This window comes from Muntiacus reevesi, chromosome 8, assembly GCF_963930625.1.
Source record: "Muntiacus reevesi chromosome 8, mMunRee1.1, whole genome shotgun sequence".
In the NCBI taxonomy this organism is placed as follows: Eukaryota; Metazoa; Chordata; class Mammalia; order Artiodactyla; family Cervidae; genus Muntiacus; species Muntiacus reevesi.
Window position 1 is genome coordinate 48,532,272 of NC_089256.1, and position 23,102 is coordinate 48,555,373.

The 23,102-nt window shown below is 35.2% G+C and overlaps 1 protein-coding gene across 1 annotated transcript in view; it reads right to left on the reverse strand.

Annotated features, from left to right (window-relative positions):
* The window catches only part of SNX4 (sorting nexin 4), a 55,603-nt gene that overhangs the window by 14,437 nt on the left and 18,064 nt on the right, over window positions 1–23,102 (reverse strand). Inside the window, exons 3-9 of the mRNA XM_065942783.1 lie at window positions 22,158–22,293; window positions 21,931–22,080; window positions 21,422–21,469; window positions 14,481–14,536; window positions 10,706–10,778; window positions 3,421–3,482; window positions 116–181 (exon numbers count right to left, since the gene is read on the reverse strand). Coding sequence (XP_065798855.1) covers window positions 116–181; window positions 3,421–3,482; window positions 10,706–10,778; window positions 14,481–14,536; window positions 21,422–21,469; window positions 21,931–22,080; window positions 22,158–22,293 — 591 coding nt within the window. The remainder of the gene's footprint in view (window positions 1–115; window positions 182–3,420; window positions 3,483–10,705; window positions 10,779–14,480; window positions 14,537–21,421; window positions 21,470–21,930; window positions 22,081–22,157; window positions 22,294–23,102) is intronic.

Below are 23,102 nucleotides of genomic sequence, written 5' to 3' on the forward strand. Positions count from 1 at the left end.
ATACAGAAAGCACAATACAAATGCCAGTAGTAACCTTTCCAAAAACAGAAGACTCACTAACACTTTTGCACTAAATGTCTCCTCCAGTTCTACCTTAAATTCTCTGGGTACTTACACATCCATATGATGACCAGCACTCTGCAGTCCATCACCCATTTCTTTCTCTATGGCACTCCACTCACTATGAAGAAAGAGATGAAACCAAAACTATCATGAATTAGATATGCAATATTATTAAACAGAATCTTTTATGTTTTTTTCCTAGTTAGCTTTTAAACAGTATGATATCTATTTTATTTTTTTCCTGACAATTTATTTTCCGTGACTCAAATATGCTCCTTTCCCCTGAAGTTTAACAACTAAATGCAAGTGAAGGCTTTAAAAATGCTAATTCAAAAGTTTATATCTGCAGTTAAGTACAAAGTTAGTATCATACGAAACAGTTTCTGCTTACAGACAGCTTTCTCAGCTACAGTGCCTATTTAAATCAACCGTGGGGCTTTCAGAAACTATGGATGCTTGTCCTGCTCTTGATCTACTTAATCAGAATTTCTAGGATAGAGCTGAGGCATGTATATTTTTAAACTCTACATGAATGACTGTGATAACCACACATGATTACATGTCACTATCTTAATAGATAACAGAAAAAGACAATTGTACAGAAATATTGGATGTACCATAAAACTTCAGTAACTTGCACTAAAGTTGCACAACAAAGTCTACTGGAACCACAGATGATTTTGTTACCATTTCAGTGAAATTCCTGAAATAAAAATTCCTTTTTATGGAAGATGTATATATTATAATAAAGGGGGGGGGGAATAGATCTATAATCTTAAATACTAGGAGATGATATAATTTGATATATTTTCTTCTAGTTATTTTTACTTATTTTAATATGGCTGAGATCACGCAGTAGATGCAACTTTGTACCATGTTTTTTTCTTGTTAACAGTATTCCCCCACATTATTAATTTGTTCTCAGCATTGTTTCAGTGGCAACTCTTAATTTTTTTAACCATTTTCTGAACCATTCAAGATTGTTTCCAATTTTTCTGCTATGTAAAGAATGTATAATAAACACCTTCAACTGCATAATATCATTAAAAAAATTAAAACACTATGATTCTGTTAATCTGTAGTCTTTATAAATTGTTCTTGAAATATCAAGATTATATGCTTATAATTCTAGAAAGGAAAACCCTCACATGGTTTTTAAAACTGTCAAGGAAGGAAAACAAACATAAACAAACATACCTCCTTCTGATAATTTTACTCATGTTTACTCTCAAAATAGTAATAGCAACAGTTCAATCCTTTTTTAGTGCTGGCTGTTTACAACATGATTCTTTCTTTTTGGCTGTGCTACATCTTGACACTGATATTCAAGTAAATTTCAGATGAATCCAAAATTTATAGAACCACAAAAATATAGAAGAAATGAAAAATGTATGCTTTATTATTCATAAGGGGGAGACCTTACTAAGATATACAAAAAGTGAGAGGCTATCACTTTATAAAGGAAAAAAAACTAATCACTTGCATGTCAACTGAATTTAACAGATTGAATATTTTTGTATATTAAAAGCCACATAAGAAAAGTCAAGAGACATATGACAAAGTGGGGGAAAAGCTGCAATCCATTTCACAAAGGTCTAATTCTCCTAAAAGATAAACAACTCCTGCAAATCAATTAAGAAAACAGGCTACCAGCCCAACAGGAAAAAATGGCCAAAGATACAGTTTATAAAATTAAAAGAATAAAATAAAATAGAGGCTATTAATCATCAGGAAAAAAGTTTAACTTCATTCATAATTAGAGTAATACAAATTATAACTACAGTGAGAAGGTATTTTTCACCATTAGGCTGATAAAAGACAAAAGTTCACTAAAAATTGTTTGGGTGAGGATCTGAGGAAATAGATATTAACATTTTGATGATGGGAGTTGAATACCTTCCATACAGGGAAATTTGGCAATATCTACCAACTCAATTATCCTTAGATCCAGTAACAACATTTGTAGAATTTTACCCTACATATATACTCAATCATATGTGAAATGACATGAACATGAACATTAATTAAAGCATTCAATGCAACAGCAGATTAGAAATAATTATCAAGAAGAAACTGGTTAAATAAATTACGATGCTCCAGCTCAATAAAGCCAAATACAGTTATCTGCTGATAACAATATATCTAGGATAGCAGTTTTTAAGTTTAAAAAAGCAACATAAAAGAAGTGAACATAACAATATATACAATATGCTCCCTTTCCATGTTAAAAAAAAAGGGGGGGGAGTAGAATGCATTTGTTTGTATGTTAATATATACATTGACAGTGCTGCAATACATTTTACTGGAAGGATACGCAAGTAACTCAGAAACTGCAAGTAGTTGCCTCAGAGGAAGAGACCTGGGAGGTTGGCAGGCAGGAGCAAAGAGACTTTTCACTATATAAGCTTTTGTTCCTATTGAATTTTGTATTATATGAATATATTACCTATTCAAACATGTTAAATGAATTATTTTTGACTACTTCAATCAAAAGGACAGAACATTAGGAAGGACAGTCTTTCTTACAAGGAGATATGGATAATAACTACTAAAATTTCACAACTAAAATAATTAACAAACAAAAATTCACAAAAGAAAAATCTCAAAAATTACCAACATATGCAAGTTACATATATAAGTAAACATTCTAATTTACACTAATATTACTCCAAGACTGAAAAACCCATCTTGCAAAAGCCTTAGAAATTATAAAGTGAAACAAAGAAAAGAAAAAGAAAAAGAAAACCACCAACTCAATATGACAGTGATTTAAAAGGAATCTCCTTGGGCAATCTGCCAAGAAAATAAAAGACACTGCTTACTGCTTAAGAGGAGTTTATCTTTTATCTGCTCAATATATTAGATTCCTTTACTATTTTTTATTTAAAGAAAGGCTTTACAATAAAAAGTTTGAAGACTTAAAACTCTCTGGAAGTCCAGTGGCTAAGACTCTGCCGCTACATGGGGGTATAGATTCGATCCCTGGTCAGGGAATTAAGAGCTTGCAGGAAAAGTCTGAAGACTACTACTATTGGACAGGATTTTAAAAAGAAGCTTTTGGGACTTCCCTGGTGGTTCAGTGGTTAAGAATCTGCCTTTCAACATACAGAACGTGGGTTGGATCCCTGGTCAGGGAACTAAGATCCCACAGGCTGCAGGGCAACTAAGCCTGTGCGCCATAACTAGAAGGCACATACGTCACAATGAAGACTCAGCCCAGCACAGAAAATAAAAAAATAACAATTAAAAATTATCTTTTGCTTTGCAGACTCATATATATTCAAGAATTACAGTTCTTACGCAAAAAGCTGATTAGAGCTAACTGTTGTTTATTATAAAAGTTTGTATAATGCATACCTGAAAACTCGCCCGTAATTCCCATGTACTTTATACACACCATATAGTCGATCTGCTACTCTCTGGAATAAATATTCAAAAGAAATTGCTATTAGTTATAAACAGTTCACTGTTTATAAGTTATAAACAGATTACTAAAAATACATTTTATCTTCATTAAAAAATACAAATGTATACTTAGTACAACTTGAAAAATATGCAAAAAAAAAAAAAAAAAAAAAAAAAAAGCTTAAATCTCCCAAAGTCTCATCATGGGGAAAAAACTAATGTTGTCATCATATTTATGTGATTTTTTTCATATATATATACATATATATGTTTTAATTAACATTTTAAATTTCCTATACTAAGAGTGCTAATATTTTTATCCAGCAGGTTAATATTATTTTTAATAGACACCAGTTAAAAAAATAGATGCATAAAATTTCACCTAGTGGTATATAAATTATATAGACAGTCCTTGTCAGGTACACAGTTATCCCTAATTTTTTCTGTATTAAATAAGCATTCTCTGAGAGTACAGCTTTTTCCAAATTTCAGATTGCTTCCCTAAGATAAAAGTCCCCAGAGAGGGATCTACCAGGGAAGAGAATATAAACATTTTCAATTGTATTATTGATAGTTTTATACATAAATGATACACACATGCAATATACTTCCTGTGCTATTTTATCAAATTAATGCCTTCTAACCATTTAATAACAGTAGAATTACAGTTTAGCTCACTGAGATTAAAACACATACCACCCCCCCATCATTCACACACATCTTGCAAAAGACAAAAAACACTGTGTGTGGTAATCTCCTTTCTTCAAAGTGTTATGGACATGAAATAGAAGACCAGAAGTCAATGTCACATAAAACTCTTTTAAAAAAATTTCTAGTATACAATTTCTCAATGTAAATCCTGAAGATGAACTGCCCCCCCTAATTCCTTACTCAGTTCAGTTCAGTTCAGTCACTCAGTCATGTCCGACTCTTTGCGACCACATGAACCACAGCATGCCAGGCCTCCCTGTCCATCATCAACTTCCAGAGTTTACCCAAACTCATATCCATTGAGTCAGTGATGCCATCCAACCAACTAACTCATCGTCTGTCCTCCCCTTCTCCTCCTGCCCTCAATCTTTCTCAGCATCAGGGTCTTTTCAAATGAGTCAGCTCTTAGCATCAGGTGGCCAAATTCCTTACTCAAATATGAGTAATTTGAGGAAACAGGCATTAGCCATACAAATCTTTACCTGTTCAACACTTCAGCTTAAAGTCAGTAAACTACACTGTAAAACTCGGAGCTGGTACAAGAGGATCATAAAGTGCTTTCCATCTCTCCTTGACCTGCTATGAAAAAACACATACCTGCTAGATGAGTGGGCAGCACACTACTGGTCTACAGCTAGTTTCTGTGAAGTCTTACTAGGACAGTCATACTCACTCATGCTAGCACTACCTACGGCTTTCATAGATAGCAGAGTTGAACAGCTTCAACAAGGGCCATACGACCCAAGCAGGTGAAAATAATTACTATCTGGCCTTCAGAAAAAGTTTGCCAACTCCTGTACTAGACTCCACTTCCAGTACAAAATTCACAGTCTTTACTATGCGTGAAATTTTTTGGGGTTGTCCGCAGACCTCTAAACTAGTTACTCTGGGACGTCATTTCCCAATTATTTTTTGAGAGTCCTACAGAGTGTTGACTGGTTGTTTACATGGGTTCCATTGTTAAATAAATTTTGGAAACAATGAGATTTAAAAGTTTAACAGGTTGTTGTGTTTTTTCTTTTCTGCCTGACTTTTTAGATCTTTAACACTATATATGAATAAGAACTACTGAGAGGGCGTGATTTGCAGTAGGGACCATCTAATAGGACTAGCATTCTGAAGATGACAAAATGGAAAATGCCATTCTAAACTACTAACTTTTCCAGATTCTTGTCCTTTTAAAAATCAAACCTCCTCCTGAAAGCTGAGCATTTTATTATCTACCTAAGATACTAAGCATGGAAAAGAGGGAAAGAATTTGTTAAATAGCCACGTAAGTATAAAACCTAGAGCAACTTAAATACAAAATACATATCCAAAATAAATGTGCAAGAAAAAGTTTTTGAATCCCAGGTGTTTAAAAGTTTTGGTTTTTTTCTTTAAATTTTATCACTCCGTGCAGCTGATACAAAAAAAGCTTCAATCATAATAATTAGAGCTCTGGAAAATACTCTAGTCCACAGAGCATGACAAAAACAGGCAAGAGTTCTCATATGCCAGAAAGATGAGCAACTACACAAGGAACCACTCTACTAGAGAATGAGGCAACACAGAGCCACTCAGCAGTTGTTACTGAACCAGCAGTAATGTTTCTGGCATCAACTACTCATGGAAGTAAATTGTGCTAGCCAACTAAAACACGAGATGACTAGTACCCAGATCATCAGGCAGTGAGAAAAAAGATGAAGCAAAGAAAAACTATAGACCAAAAATGAGCATTTCTACAGAAAAGTAAAGATAAAGATGGCCAGGAAATAAATCATGAATTATTAAAACCTATAGCTCAGTGGTAAAGAATTCACCTGCCAATGCAGGAGACGCAGATGTGGGTTCAATCCCTGGGTCAGGAAGGTCCCCCTGGGAAGGAAATGGCAACCCATTCCAGTATTCTTGCCTGGGAAGTTCCATGGACAGAGGAGCCTGGTGGGCTACACAGTTCATGGCATCACAAAAGAGTCAGATGCAACACAGGGACTAAATAACAACAAAACCAGATTAATTCAATGGTCACTGGTAATCAAGAACTGTGGTGCCAGGGAAAAGGGGCTAGACCCAATGATTTAGTCTAGACTGTCACTCAATTTCAATTCTGTTGACAAGTCTTTCTTTTTGAAAACTGATCATCTTAACAACTGAGAGGAGAGGACTGACACCTAGCAAATAATATGACAACAGAAGAAACTTGACAGACTCATCATATCATCCTCACCAGCTCTGAATCACTTGGAACTATGCTAAGAATGCCTTCCCTATCCATACTAAAGTAGTAGCAGATTAAATATTAAAAAGGACATAAAAGTTTTATGACAGTCTATTAAATTATCTTATTTTAAAAATCTGGACACACAGTTTTTCTTCTGAATTATCTCCTAAGGAGGCAATGATCATGAGATTTAAGACTCATGACACTACTGCTAAAATCTTTCCCAAAGGAGCTGTAAGACTTTACATTGCCATCACCGAATATTTCAAAAACACTACATATTGCTATCTATACAAATGACTACAAATTAAATGTCAAATAGTAGCTCAATAATTTCAGCTTACATAGTTAGCATATTAGCAAAGTTAAGCAATCCTCCTTCCCTTCTAAATTTGACTTCCCCTAGAGAGGCAGCAAATATGATTATACGAAAAAAGGGATTTGCTTCCTAATCTATAAACTGGGGACAGTCACAGCACCTACTTTCAAAGGGCCACTGTCAGAATCAGGTAAAAATAACATACCATGGTTGGCTTATATACAACAGTAAAGATAATAAATATTACATCAGTTCAGTTTAGTTCAGTCCTCAGTCATGTCTGACTCTTTGCGACCCCATGGACTGCAGCACGCCAGGCCTCCCTGTCTATCACCAACTCCCAGAATTTACTCAAACTCATGTCCATCGAGTCGGTGATGCCATCCAACCATCTTCATCCTCTGTCATCCCCTTCTCCTCCTGCCTTCAATCTTTTCCAGCATCAGGGTCTTTTCCAATGAATCAGTTCTTCGCATCAGGTGGCCAAAGTATTGGAGTTTCAGCTTCAGCATCAGTCCTTCCAATGAATATTTAGGACTGATTTCCTTTAGGATGAACTGGTTCGATTTCCTTGCAGTCCAAAGGACTCTCCAGAGTCTTCTCCAACACCACAGTTCAAAATATTAGATATTAGTATTTTTTCCTTTTGTTTTAGTTTATGAAACATGGATGATCTCATCCGAATATCACAACTCTATGAATAACACACTCATTCATGTAACAAAAATTTATGCAGTACCTACTGTGTACCAGGCAGATACTCTCCAAGAAAACAAACTCTGAAAGGTCTCTAGATTTGCCTGAAGAACTTAGTAAACGGCAGACACAAGTGTTAACTCCAGTTCCTCTCAATTTAAGACTACCCACCCTTTCTGGTTGTTCTGTTTTAGTATCTTAAATATTAACTCTTTAATCTGTAAGTCATTTATTTTTTACCTTTTCTATTAAGACTTTCAAACGAATTTTTCTCAACAGAAAAGATAGCCAAATAATTGTATTTTCTCTTTAATAACATGTCTCCAACAGTGTCTAAAGTCTTCTTCTCTTGACACTGAATGTTACAAAAATGCTCTCCCTGTGGCAATCTCTACGTTGTTTTCAGGATTCTGTCAGTGTTGGGCTCTAACCTTCCATTTTTAACTTTTATGTTACTGTCAATGACTAAAGAGCCTTTTTCATAATTCTAGAACAATCAAGATTATAGTTATTCCATATTTTTCACTGGCATATATCTTATTTACACAGTCAAAATCTCAATTTGACTCACAGATCAAGTGCTGCCTTTCTTTGAAGCACTCAAGCAGTCTTTCAGGTCAATTAAGTTTCTGAAGCCTGTTTTCATAAAGTCTAGGGTAAGCATCTAGACCCAGAATTCTCTTACTTGTGTATTACAAGCTCTTTGACGACAAGGTCATTTTCTTTAGAAGTTCTTGTCATATATACATTAGTAACCAGTTCCCCTTGGCTGGTTATAGTTAAGTTCAAGAAGCAATTTATCTGACTGCTTTTCAAGATTTTTTTAAACATAAAACTGTCAACACATACATTTATTTATTCATTCATTCAATGAATACATAGTGGGTGCTATTTGAGTCAGACATTATTCTCAGGATTCCACAGTGAGAAAACAAAGCTCCTGCTCTTGCGAGCTCACATATATACTAGTAGAGGAAATAATTTAACAAGTTCAGAATGACAGAAAATGACAGAAACAATAGAAACCTGCACCGCATTTTATATAGGATGCTCAGGAAAGATAATTTCTCTCAAGAGGTATCTGAACCAATAACTGAACAACAAAAAGAATAAGCCAAGAGAGGATCCTGGTGGTAGGGCATGGGGGAAGAATGGTACAGGCCCAGGAAACAGCTAATAAAAGACCAGAAACAAGCTTGGCATGGTTAAAAATAGTTAGAACAAGGCTAAAACGAAGTGCCGCAATGTTTAGTCACTAACTCATGTTCTTTTGCAACCCCATGGACTACAGCCCACCAGGCTCCTCTGTCCATGGGATTTCCCAGGCAAGAATGTTGGAGTGGGTTGCCATTTCCTTCTCCAGGGGATCTTCCCAAATCAGGGATCGAACCCAAGTCACCTGCGCCTCTCCTGCATTAGCAGACAGATTCTTTACCACTGAGCCAGGAGGGAAGCCCTCAAAATGAAATTTACAAAGTACTGAAACAGCTGTGTGCGAGACTCAAAATTTTCTGTAACATCACTATTACATTTTATCATGATCTCTAAAGATTAAGTATTAATCACATTCAAAAATATACTTTCAGCAGAAAGCCAAATATGATCACTGGATATCCTACCTTGACTGTGATAATTTTCTTACTTGCTTTATGAGAGCAATCACCCATACCTTCTTGCAGGCTAGATGATCTGCAGCACAGCTTCACAACAGTGACAGTTATTTCCTCCCTCCTCTAGATCTCATTCAAACTTATTCCCTACACTTTACAGATTTTCTGGGTTTTAACTGTTACACTTTGTTCAACTCACCACTCATCACTGGTATTTCTGCAAAATCTGACTCTGGTTGGTTTTTCTGCCTTTTCCCTTTGTTTCTTCTGGATGTGAACGACTGCCTGAGAACCTCTCAATACCTGGAGCTGGTCATGTGACTGCTTTAACAGTGTGCCTCTGCCCACCCAAGACGCCCAGCACTGTCCAGCTTCCTGCGGCATGACACCTTCCACCGTGTGCCCCCTCTTCCCTTTGGTAGAAGGTCTTTAAGAAGGATACAGCTTTCATTATCAGCCAGACCTCTAATTTAAGTAAATTCTCCAGGTTTTTTGACACAGAAGACAAAACAGTATGAAGGGTTCTTCCAGTCTTCTGGGGTGTCTCTGACCCCACCTTCACTTTCCATTAAGAACTGTTGCCTTATTTGTTTAGGTAACTTCAAAGCAACTAGAGGCCTAGAAATTTTATCTCATCAATTCACAAGTCCTTTTCAATACCCCATTCTTGACTCTACTCTAATAATTCTCATAGGTACCTTTCTCTTTTCCTACAAAGTATCTTACAATTTATATAAAGAGTCCTATAGTACTCTGGATGGTTACACAGATTGGGCCAATATGAGGATACTTCAAAAAGACTATTCCCTTACTTTATATTTTTATACTTTTTATGAAATCTTCAAACATACAGAAAGTAGAGAATAGTAGGATATAGCCCATTTCCCAACACTTAATCGTCAATAATTATCATATGGCCAATTAAGTTGCATCTAAAATTGACCCCACTCTGCACCCTTTACCAGCAGACTCTTTCATTAAAACAAATCCCAGATAATATATTTCATTTCAAGATGATTCCAATGAGTGTAAGATATGACCCTAGACCTGGTAACTCAGTGTCTTTCAAAGCCTTTAAGACCAGTTCTAAGGTTTTCTCTAGGTTACCCCAAAGGACCAGAGTGGATGATACAACATTTTTCAGATACTACATTAATCCACCCAAAAATATATTTCTCCATGTCTATTACAGCCAAACTCTACAGGTAAGTACAATCATCATTGGTATATTTCTAGTTCCTCATGTCATAGCAGACCATTACCCTACATAAGTTTATTTAGGATAATATAAGAGCACAGACACAGAATGACTTAATATTAACTACCAACCTTAAAAAAAAAATCGTGAAAGAAAAAAAGAATATGTAGATTAAAGTCACACAATTATATTCCAATGCTAAAATGGCAGGCCCTTTGATAAATGTCAAAACAACCATATACTAAGGAAAAAAAAAACAACAACAAGAAACCATATAAAGACTACAGAGAAAACAATAGATTAAAATTCTTTAAGTTATTTATGCCAGAAAAAATTTCACAATTAAAAAAAATGCAATTTAGATGAATAATAACACACCAAATTTGAATATAAAAATCAGTTATTCATCATAAATATCTTCCATTACTTAAAAACATAATGATTAAATGAGAAGCACTTCCATAAAAACACCTGTCAAAAAGCTTCTGGTGACCACTTACAGCTCTGACTCGAAGGAGATGTGAGATGACAGATTGGAGTTCATCACTATAGTGTTTTAGTTCAATAAATCTCCTGAAATAGGAAACAAAACATCATTTTTTTCATGAAAAGCAGTCAAAAACTGAAAGACAAAACAGCAGTTCCTGAGAATAATGAGACTGACTCTACTTAATCATATGCTAGCCTTAAACATTTATACACTGATACAAACTCAAAAAGTTCTAAAATTACTACTACAATATTGTAAAGTAATTAGCCTCCAATTAATAAAAATAAATGAAAAAAAAAGAGCTCTAAAATTAAATAACCATATTTTCTTTAGATATTTTTAAAGCCAAGAAAAGATGTCATACTTAATAATTTATACCGTGGAACTGAGATAGAGATAAAATTTGTTGGTATGAAAAACTACTTGGGGAAAAAAAGAAAAGGAGAAAATTTATGGTGCTAAAAAAATCTTTTGGTACAAACATAAACTCATGATCTCTAACCCTAATCTTCATGCTGCTCAGTAATCTTTGTTTCTATAATCTAATATCTGCCATTCTCCATAACGACCTGAAACTTCAGATAACACTGCTCTCCCAGCAACGTAACAGCTTACTTCACCCTCCTCAAAAACTTATTTCCTTGACATCATTGTTAATTTTTCCTTTTACTCTCTGGCCACTCCTAAAGTCTCCTTTGCAGGACTGACTTCCTTCACCCATCTCTTATACTGCCAACTTTAATGTGCAAAGGACTCCTAAAATATTTGCCAGAAACACAACTGAGGACCTCAGTAAAAGAAGGCATGAGTAATCACCATAACTGTACACAGAGGCCCTAGTGGGACTCAGGAATCTGAATTTATAACAAACTCACTCACAGGGTTCAGATGCTGGTAATCCTCAGATTATACTATGGAAAACACCCTTCAAGCACTGGTTTCTTTAGAGTTTAGCCCTAGGTCCTTGCCCATAATACAACCAATCATTCAGTCTACATACTCTATGTGTGTGCATGCATGCCAAGTCACTTCAGTTGTGACTGACTCTTTGCGACTCTATGGACTGTAGCCCACCAGGCTTCTCTGTCCATGGGACTCTCGGGGTAAGAATACTGGAGTTGGTTGCCATGCCCTCCTCCAGAGGATCTTCCTGACCCAGGGATCAAACCTGGGTCTCCTGCAAAGGTAGGCGGGTTCTTTACCACTAGCGTCATGTAGGAAGCCTGTACTCTATGTGACTTATTCACAAAGCTTCACGATTATGATCTACATGTTGCTGAACTCCAAATATCTATCTCCAGCCCAAAACTCTCTCCTAAATGCTGTATCTATAATGCCCACTGGCTAGCAGATATTGGTAGCTGCTTACATATCCAAAGTTCAACTTATCTTCCACTATCCCATCAAATCTCTCTCCTCTGTACTCCCTAGCAGTTTAAAGAATGAAACCTAGGTGCCACCTGTATTTCCTTCTCCTCTCTTTCATCCCATACATTCTATTAATCACTTGGTTTACCTCCTAAATATCAGCCAAATAATGCCACAAGGAAGTAGAAGACTCAAGGTCCTTCTCCTCACTACTTTGAACAGTCTAAAGAAAAATATCCAACTAATAAAAATAAATGAAAAAAAAAAAGGAAAGAAAAATAAACGTGCATGAAGGAGGTATTATTTTGGTATTCCTTCTGAAACTCTTTCTGGTTTTCTAGATTTTAAGAAAGAACAGAAAGAAAGTGTTTTAGTGATACAAACTATTTTAGTAATACTATGAATAATAACTAATCTACTGGACCAGCTAGACCTAGAACAGAGATTCTATATATTAAAAATCTGTTACAACAATGACCGATACAGATAATTCTCTAATCTAAAACTTAAGGCAAACAAATTCTATTACTAATTACATACTTTAACAAGAAATTAGGAGCAAATAACTGCCCTGGTTATGTGATTGGCCGTATCACATTTAAAATTCTACAATATGGGTATTAAATAAAATTTAGTAAACTAGAAAAGATAGTAGGTCAGAAAAGGGAAGACAAACATACAATTGACATTTTTTATTACATTAAAAAACACTTGCTTAACAGTAGCATTAAAATATTAAATTGCCTCATTTACATGCTCCTCTAATGAATGTACATTCACCAATGTTGTAAACTCTGCCGCTTACATTTTCCAAAGCTTTTTTTGGAGGGTGACATAATTTTAGTTCTTAATCTAGACAATACTTCTTATCTACTATGGATGTCTAACCTTTTAGTTCTTAATCTAGACAACACTTCTTATATACTATGGATGTCATAACCTTTATAAAAACCTCAGTGAAATCTTAAATGCATACTGTAAAGCAAATGTCTGTCTGAAAATGCTCCGTACTATGATACAACATTCTGGAAAAGGCAAAACTATGGAAACAGTAAAAAGATCAGTGGTTGCTAGGGTTATGGGAAGGAAGAGATAAAAAGGGAGAGCAAAGAGGATTTTTAGCACAGTGAAAATACTTTTCATAATACTATAACGATACATATATGTCATTGTACATGTGTCAAAATCCATACAATATATAACACCAAGGGTGAACCCTGATGTAAACTATGTGCTTTGACAGGCATCATGATGAGTCAATGCAGGCTGATCAATCTTATCAGCCTGGTATCACGCTGGTAAGGGATAACAGGGGTGGCTGTGTGTATCCAGGAACAGCTGTGCAAGTGTAGGGGCAGAGGGGATATGGGAGCTCTGTATGATGTTTCACTTAGTTTTTCTAGGAACCTAAAACTACTCTAAGAAACAAAGTCTATTAAAAAAGTAAAAACCTCAATGGTTACCATCACAATTTCCTAATTACCAAAACTTTAAAACATTAATATTTACATCTTATATTCAAAAGTTATATTAAAAAGTAGAGGCATTACTCTAATGTGTTACGGTTTATGAAAATCAGCATAACAGGCTATTAGACTATGCAAACTTGGCCTCTGTCTGCTAAGAATGTACATTATGTAGAAGTTAAGGCTTGAAGGCCTGACTAGCGAACTTCTAACAGACCTCGTAAACTTGGTCTTTAAACTTGGGTTTTTCCAAGTACAGAAAAACCCCATCTACCTAAGCACATTTCTAATTGGAAAGTACAGCTGAACTAAGCTTCAGGCAATGGTCCGTATGATGAAGAGCCTGAATTATCTGTCAAATTCAAAGAATGAGCAAAACCAAATCTTAAATACCTAGATTCCACCCTTCGGAAAGTTATTTTTGAATACACAGCTTCATTAATATAGAAATGCTCTCACAAACTCCAAACTAACATTAATGAAGTCAGGTAACTGTCATATAGATATAGTTCCATGAAATTATTATACTAGTATGCATTTATTTAGCAAGTTTTCTTGGCATTCAAAGTAGATAGTTTATTATTAAAATAGATAATATATTATCTTGAGTTTTGCACATACCTGACAAGCAAAGTCTAATAAGAAAACCTATTCTATATGAAATTAAAATTACTTTCCTCATTTTTCTGATACCTTCAATAACACTTAATAAATCCTTCCAGGAAAAAGCAGTGGTTTAATTTTCTAAAACTTCAGTTACTTACAACCTTAATCCCAATAAAATCATCAAATTTCAAAATCAGTTTTAGACTTTAAAAGGATTTCACCAATGTGAATTGCTATTTAAAATATTTAGCAAATAAAGTGCATACATTCAGAAATGAAAAATTAAATAGATTGATAGGCACCATTCAAAACAACATTGTAACTGTTATTAAAACAAAACCTTACTTGTCTGGGTTTTTCACTCTGAATGTTGCATTAAGCGCTTTTAACCTGGAGTCTGCCTGGAAAAAATAATTTATTCACTTAATACAATTACATTTCAGGGTATAAATCCAAACAGTTTTATTTTCCCTTTAGAATTAAGCTATTCGAGTATACTTTTCTTCATATTATTTGTGTCAATCACATTAAACATATCCCAAAAAACACCTAGCAGTTTTTTTTAAACACTGCAAAAATAATATTATAAATACATGACATTCAATGATACCAAAGTAAAACAACTGTAAATACCAACAGGCGAGCAAGCATACAGCTCTGCATTATAATAACTCAGAATAGGTTGTGTCAAAAAGTAGTTTACTTTTTCTCTAAATCAAGAACAATGATCTGTATATATGAACTAAATAAAATTATTGCTTTGAAGCCTGTGCATTACTGACGGATTCTCAGATGGAATCTAAACCAAATGTACACTGGTTTTTCTCCTTTTCATGATCAGTTCTTTAGAAAAGAAAGAAATATGAAAATGCCTGTACTAAATTAAAACAAGCTACATGACATCAAACTAATTCCTTTTTAGCTGACAGAAAACATTACAACACAATTCTTAAACAACCTTTACTTATTTCTAGATATTCTGACACAACTACTTAACTACCTTTACTTATTTCTGCTGCTGCTTAGTCGCTAAGTGGTGTCCAAATCTTTGCAACCCTGTGAACTACAGCCAGCCAGGCTCCTCTGTCCACGGGATTTCCCAGGCAAGAATACTGGAGTGGGTTGCCATTTCCTCCTCCAGAGGATTCTCCTGACCCAGGGATAGAGCTCACATCTCCTGTGTTGGCAAGCAGATTCTTTACCACTGAGCTACCTGGGAAACCCCTTCAACTTCTACCTTATTTCAAAGGAGAAACAGAGGGATCAACACTAAATAATAATTTCATTGTATAAACTTATACTTAATATATCCAAATCTTATCCTCTTTGTCTATGTCTTCATTTAAAATATATAAATAAATGTATTTTTTCCCCCGACCAAGGCACAAAAAACATAGGATTCACAGAAGGTAGCTCAATCAGTTAACAATTTTATAACATGATTCGCTTTTGAAAATACCAATCATCCTGAACATTTTATATCAATCCAACTTAACAAACCCTAATTACAAATACTCCCCAAATAATAAAACAAACAAACCAGAACAACTAAGGCTTCCCAGATTACATAGCTTTAAAAAAAAAAACTGCAATAAATACACCACTCCACAAATCCAGCATCCTAAAACTTTAGACCAAAAGCAATTCAAAGAGCTATCAAGAATATCTAAAGTTTAAGTTGTCATTGAATTCAGGGGATTCTCTTATTTCTATAATGGGGTATATTTTAGGAATTTCCCTGGCGGTCCAGGGGTTAGGACTCCACACTTTCAATGCAGGGGGCACAGGTTGGATCCCTGGTTAAGAAATGAGGATCCCACACGCTGTGTAGCATGGCCCCCCCCCCAAAAAAAGTTTTTAATAAATAAAAGGATATTTTACCAATTCTTGACATTTCTTACATCTGAAAGGCAAAGGAGCTAATGTATGTGAAAGTCCTTTCAATTACAGTATATAGAATTTAAGGCATATATTACTCCCTTGTGTTCTTTAAGCGATTTCAAATTACCAATGTGTTAGTGATTTTATAGGCACAGGCAAATGAGATTCTTTAAATAAGGATGAAATTATATAAAACCCATCAGTAAAAATAGAAAATTTTCATGTGTATCTTTTTCTGAATCTCATACTGAATACCATCAATTTATTTTTTACTTTTAATATTACCAATTTACCACTATAGAAGGCATATAAAATGTAAACCATCACCATCCTAACCTTGCTTATCAAACACTGTCAGGTCAGTCCACTATAATACCCCACTCAAACTGCTCATCATTTCACAAGATTCCATAAAAAGAGAAACTGCCTAAAATGTCATCAAATCAGAAACTTCTCCCCACAGCTAGATCTCTAAGTGAAAGTCACTCAGTCGTGTCCGACTCTGTGACCCCACAGACTATACAGTCCATGGAATTCTCCAGGCCAGAATACTGGAGTGGGTAGCCTGTCCCTTCTCCAGGGGACCCTCCCAACCCAGGGATTGAACCCAGGTCTCCCACGTTGCAGGCAGATTCCTTACCAGCTGAGCCACAAGGGAAGCCCTACCCAAATCTGACAGGTTACCGTTTATCCATCTTATCAGATTCCCCACTAAATATCTAAAGAAGCCCTCACACCACTGTTTCACACCACCCTACTCTGTCTCCTTCACTACAGCACTGTCTGAAATCCCCTGGGTCGTTTGCTTGTTTCCTAGCTGTCCATGAAAATATAAGAGCCACAAGGAAAAACACAATGTGAATGGGGCCCCGAGAGCTGCACAACAGCCGCCATGGCACTACTTTAAATTGCACTTTCATTCCTGTATCCCCAGCACTTCCCAAAGCCTGGCACAAGAAAAACATGCAATAAGTACACTGGATGGTTGGAAAAAAAAACCCGACTATTCTACAGTCCCAACTTACTACCTTCCCATATTCTTTAATCCCCACCCCCCTTTCCCTTTCCAATTCCTATCACATATTATACTTCTCTTGTCCTAGACCTTGTCTTTCCTCTATTTCATTTTCAGATTTTTATCTTCCTCCAAACTTTACCTAGTAAACCATTACCAGCGTGTCCTGTCTCTAACATTCTTTTTCCTTGACCCCTTAGGCTGACTCCACTGCAGGCTTCTCATTATTCAGGTCTCAGCTCAAATGTTCTCTTCAACCATGTGACCCAGTTTGCCCAGAACAGTACTAGTTTACACCAGCTGTCCTAACCTAATTATTAGCAGAGCCTCTTTTTATTCTCAAAACTGTCTCCATTTGCACAATAAATTATACTGTCATATCTCAAAGTAACCCCTGGGGAAAAAATTCCAGCTGTCATATTCTCTCACAATGATAACTTTTCTCTTTTATCACCTGTAACTTTCAAAGTATCTTAAATAGATGTAAATTTAAAGTCTTCAACTACTTCAGTATAAGCTCCATAAGAACATAAGAACATGGAGCTTATGAATGTTTCCAGCTTATTCACAGTTGGATCCACAGCACCCAGAAGAGTACCCGACAGTCTGTAGGTACCTAGCATCTGGAATCTCCAGATTTAGCAGAGATCCTAAAGGCTCAGATCTTGTCTCTGGCAGTTCCTGCTCCAAGCAACAAACAAGGTTCTAGATACTTCCCTAAATTCAGGGAAGTATAAATTCATTTAAGATTTGGGCATATGGATGACACTTACTTTCATGTAACTGGGTTAAAATGGTATTTCTTTAAATTAAAGTAACTAGTTAATATGTTCGTTACTCGAAAGAGAAACTCTCTGATCTCCCTTCAGTGAATTAACAAAAGTATCATATAGACATTCAAGAAAAACAAAGGAATACCAATATACAACAGTGATGAAATATTTGTGTTAAATGAAGAACAAGAGTGAGAAGATGGGGGGAGGGGAGAGAGTTCCCTAGTGGTCCAGTGGTTAGAACTCTGTGCTCTCACTGTCAAGGGTGTCTGTTGAATGTTTAACCCCTGGTTGGGGAATCAAGATCCCACAAGTCATGTAGCATGGCCAAAAAAAAATAAAGCACGGACTTTTATAAAACTAAATTTTTACAATTATCTTGCTGAGTGTGATACTCTAAAAATATTTAAGAAAATGTAAACTCTTAGGCCCAAACTACAGATTAAACATGTCTAGAAGGGAGAAATTAAAGCTATTATTTCAATTTGATGATGACAATCCAATAGCCAAGTTCAAGTATTCCTTTTTTTAATTGTAGTATTATTGACCTATAACACTGTATTAGCTCCAGCCTGACTCAGAACAATCTCATTTTCACTGAAATATAGTTTCCAACATTCCTTTACCAACCATATTTATATACATTAATTATATAAGTAGCTAGTGAAAAGATAAGTAATACAGGATGGTAATTAAGAAGGCCTGGACTTGAATTCAGCCTCTATCACTTATAACTATATGACCGTGGGTTAAGTCACTTTCTCAAGTTCCTGACCTAAAAAGCTGGGATAATACTGAACTAACCTCAAAGGTACTGAGGCAACTGCCAGTGAAAAAAGCATGAACACTTTATCGGAGTACAGTGCTTAAGCACATAGTAAACATTTAATGTTAATGATATTCAGACAAAATGCTGCTTTTGGTTCTAAACATTTTTTTCTTACCAATTTTGATAATCTTTTAAAATTATCTTCCTAAAAACATTCTTATCTGTCATCTTACAACAATGTTTGTCAAGTTTTAGGCCCATGGGAGTCAGTATGTCTGCAATGAACTCTAGGATTCAGTATTCTGAACAATCCCAACAAATTGAGACTCATGAAGCCAAATGACCACACTTGAAGAAACACTGAATTAAAAAAAATTTTTTTACATCAAAAAACTAGCTGCATGCTAAAAAGAAAAAACACTGAATTAAAAGTACTCAGCCAGCAATTCAACCTTTTCTGGAAGCCTCAAAGTAACCACTATCAACAACTAATACTGAATCCACCTGTGATGCAATGAAGCCCAAGAGGCTACAAAGGTGTGTGGGGATTTAGCACCATGCCAGACCCCAGTACTGCAGTGTCTGACTCTCATATCACTGTTATACTTTACCAGCAGGCTCAGCTGTCAATTCTCACTATTGTCACAGTATGCCTATCTCCAGCAGTATTCACCTTTAGACCTTTAAAACTTTCTAGTAGGCTGCAGACTAAAAATAGTCAAGTTTGTTTGGATAACTACAATAAAATTAATTGGATATTATCTGAAAGGACCAAAGTATACCTGTAAGCACTGTAGTAAGTTATGTCACATCCATCTGAACATCTCAGAAGTCAGTTCTAAATCCCACCTTTTGAGTGTGATCAGGTTAGTTATAACTACCAAATACACAACCTCTAGATAAGAGAAGTGAGTCTTTCTCTATATATATGTATATGAAGTGAAGTGAAGTGGAGTGAAGTCACTCAGTCATGTCCGACTCTTTGCGACCCCGTGGACGGTAGCCCACCAGGCTCCTCTGTCCATGGGATTCTCCAGGCAAGAATACTGGAGTGAGGTGCCATTTCCTTCTCCAGGGGATCTTCCCAACCCAGGGATCGAACCCAGGTCTCCTGCATTGCAGGCAGACACTTTAACCTCTGAGCCACCAGGGAAGCCTGTCTATATATATAGATATACACAGATGCATGTACATGCTTGAATGTATGCATGAATGTACATGCATGTGTTAGTCCAAAAGGTTCCATTTCCTTGCAAGTTTTTCCAAATTCTCCCTATACATTTTACCTCTAGTCCATTTCAATTTCTACTTTTCAAATTATTAATACTGTGTACAGAGTATTACCTTTCAAAGATTTTATAAAAGTGAAACTAGGATTTTAAGTAAGGCTACCCAAATATAAAACATTGTATCTAAACACTTAGGTAGCATCTTTTGACACACAAGATTCAAAGCACTCTGTAAACAGAAGAGTCTAAATGGATGAGGAAATTCATGAATTTTCTCAAGGCCACCCAGTTACACCCAAAAACTGTGCTAAGGACAAACAACTGATAACCAGTTACTAAAATAATGACTAAAACAATGACTAAAAGTTCTTAAATTTTCTATTATACAAAGAGACATCACCAAAAAAAAAATTTCAGTTTGTTCTTTTCTTTAATATTAGCTCCTAAGAAATCATGGACTAGTTCTCATAAAATTCTATCAAAATATAAACAATTTTTTAAAGTCAGAGTTATTTAAAATCATCTTTAAAATTCCATTATTCTCTTTCTGAGCACCATAGTGAGTTACAGTTAAGAAAATACTAATTTTCATGTTATGTGAAGTTTCAGATAACTCATAAGTTGAACCAGTAAGTTAAAATTGGTTTATGAAAAAATTACACTTAATTACATTTTCTGTGCAGAAAAAAATGTTTTCTCCTGTCTTTTTGTGTTAAAATTAAAATACCTATATGCAAATGTATAAATCTCTAGTTCTTAAAATTACTGTAAAGACATTCTGTTCTTGCTGCCTAAATCTACTGAACTTCTGTTATTGCAGTATCATATGAACTGTTTCTCAACTTATATATCAATTTATATTACTTTTTCTTCTTACCTATTCTGTTTACATAAGAGATGAAAACTTTAAAAAATTTGCAATGTTAAATTACTTTTGAAAACAAGAGGGAGGGGAGAGCAGAGTGAGGGCAGTCATCTTATGACTGACACGCTCTTTAATTTTTAGGAAACAGTTCCATTCCCAAACACTAACTTCTAATGATCAAGTATGATAAGCAATCAAAATCTAATTAAACCTGTATCACTGATACAAAATGAATCCTATGCCCACTCAAAACTGGCCACCATGTCTCAGTATACAAAATAAGTGTGACTGATGGCTACTCTTTCAGCCTACTAAGAGAGGAAAACCCAAGTTCAACCCTTTAGAAGTGTCTTTTCTATCTAACAGAGTAAGCAATTATGCGGGCACCACTGAGAATGACAGTGATAAGGACAGAGGAAAGAAAAAAACATAAAAAGCATAATATGACTATATTGAGGGAAAAATCTATAGCTTATACCTAAATTATTGCTTCAAAATGTTCTTTCCCAAGAGAATTAAATTCATACATAAATATGCCCATTATAGTCTCACTAGTAACAAAAATTACACCAATCAAAAATAAACTGCATTGTTTCTTTAAAAACTTTACCAGAGATATTAGATGTAAAGCCTATTTCCAACATTCACTCACACAACATTCACTTCCAATAAATAGCAGGTACCCATTAAGGCGTGGCACTGTGCTAGAAACTGTTAACAGACGTGACCAATTATTTCATACAATTACCCTTACCTTCAGCTGAAATCCAGTTTCATTTACTGTCTCTTTCCAGTTGCCTTCCTAAAAATTAAAGATAATTTTAGATATCACTGTAAAATAGCCCATAAGTAATATCCCAAATAAAATACCCATCGTTCTGTTCTTCTTTCATGGGAGATGGGGGAGAGGGGTTAAAAAAGAATTCTTTTCACTACAAAATTACACATACAATCCAGATTCCAAAAGATTACCACAGACAGCCCCAAGATTTTATAGATCTGGGATTCAAAAAACTAAAGACTAACTTTGATACCATATAAGTGATACCAAAAAGTACAACCTTTAGTATCTTTAAGAATAAAAATGTTAGCTAAAAGAATGATATAATACTTTGGAAATTCAAAACAAAACAAACCATGAAATACATATAAATTAACAAAGCGCAGCTCCAAGAGAATCCTTAAGAAGCATTCCACAATTTAAAATTTTAAAAATCCCAAGTCAAATGAAATTTTTTAAAAGACTAAAGAAAAGAAAAATACCTGTGTTAAAAACAAATAGAAGATTTTGTCTCTACAAAGGATGGGATGTGAAGCAACTCTCAAGAGGAAGTTTTCTAAACCAATTCGTCGTCTTTCCACAAAATCCGGGTCCATGTTGTCAGCAGAGAGTTTATGCCAAACAAATTCTGCCTAGATAAACAAAACAATCATGAAGAATAGTCTCAATGCTAACTACTTCTAAACTACACCACCATTTCACTCCTTACCCTTTTTTCTGGTAGAGGTGGCACAACAATATGTGGATAGTAAACTAAAAGGTAGTTTCTCAACAACTCAAATTCACTATACCGCCTCCACAGTGAGTCTGTTAGGACACTCTGACCATCACTATGTTCAACTGACCTGAAAAAGACAGAATAAGATTTCTAGTGTTTTTTAAAAATACAAATGCATGCATACGACCTCCTTTAAAACTGATAACTCCATTTACTGAATGCTTATGAACCAGGAGGGCTATGAACCAGGCACTGAGAACTTTTCATGTATTATTTAATTCCTACAACAAACCTGGTGAAGCAGGGATTACTGTCCCCATTTCACAGATGAGAAAGCGGCTGCACGGTATATGCTCTTCCTTCAATCACAAAGATTTGTGGGTAGAGCACTCAGATCCATCTGATTCCCAAGCCCTCACTCCTAACCACTTTCCTCCATTATTGAAAACCTATTTGAACTTGAGAGAAATAGTCATATTAGGAATATTCTTCTCAACAAAAGCCTCAATATAAAATAATTCAGTTAACATAATGGCTGGCTTTACCATATAGTAAAAGTCTGGCTTCACCAGTGTTTCATTAAAGAAAAAAGTACTTTTAACTGCCACAATGAAAGAACAACTCCTGCCACAATGAGAGAACAACATTCATGCCAAAGACCATGACACCAAAAAAACCCTCAATTTAACATCATCAAAGAATCAGATGCATCCAAGTGCCAGAAAAGATCCACAAAAGTAAAATGTCAATTAACTCTGAACGAGTGGCAAGAAGGGATGTAACAAATCAATTCTAGTCTTATATTTAATATAAAGAGCTGCAGGCAATGCCATGAGTCATCCATACAAAAGTTCAATTTGGGGGAAAGCTGGGTAAAATCATAAAAATAATATTTGAAATTATTTTGACTATTTATCATTTCTGCTAGCATAATGA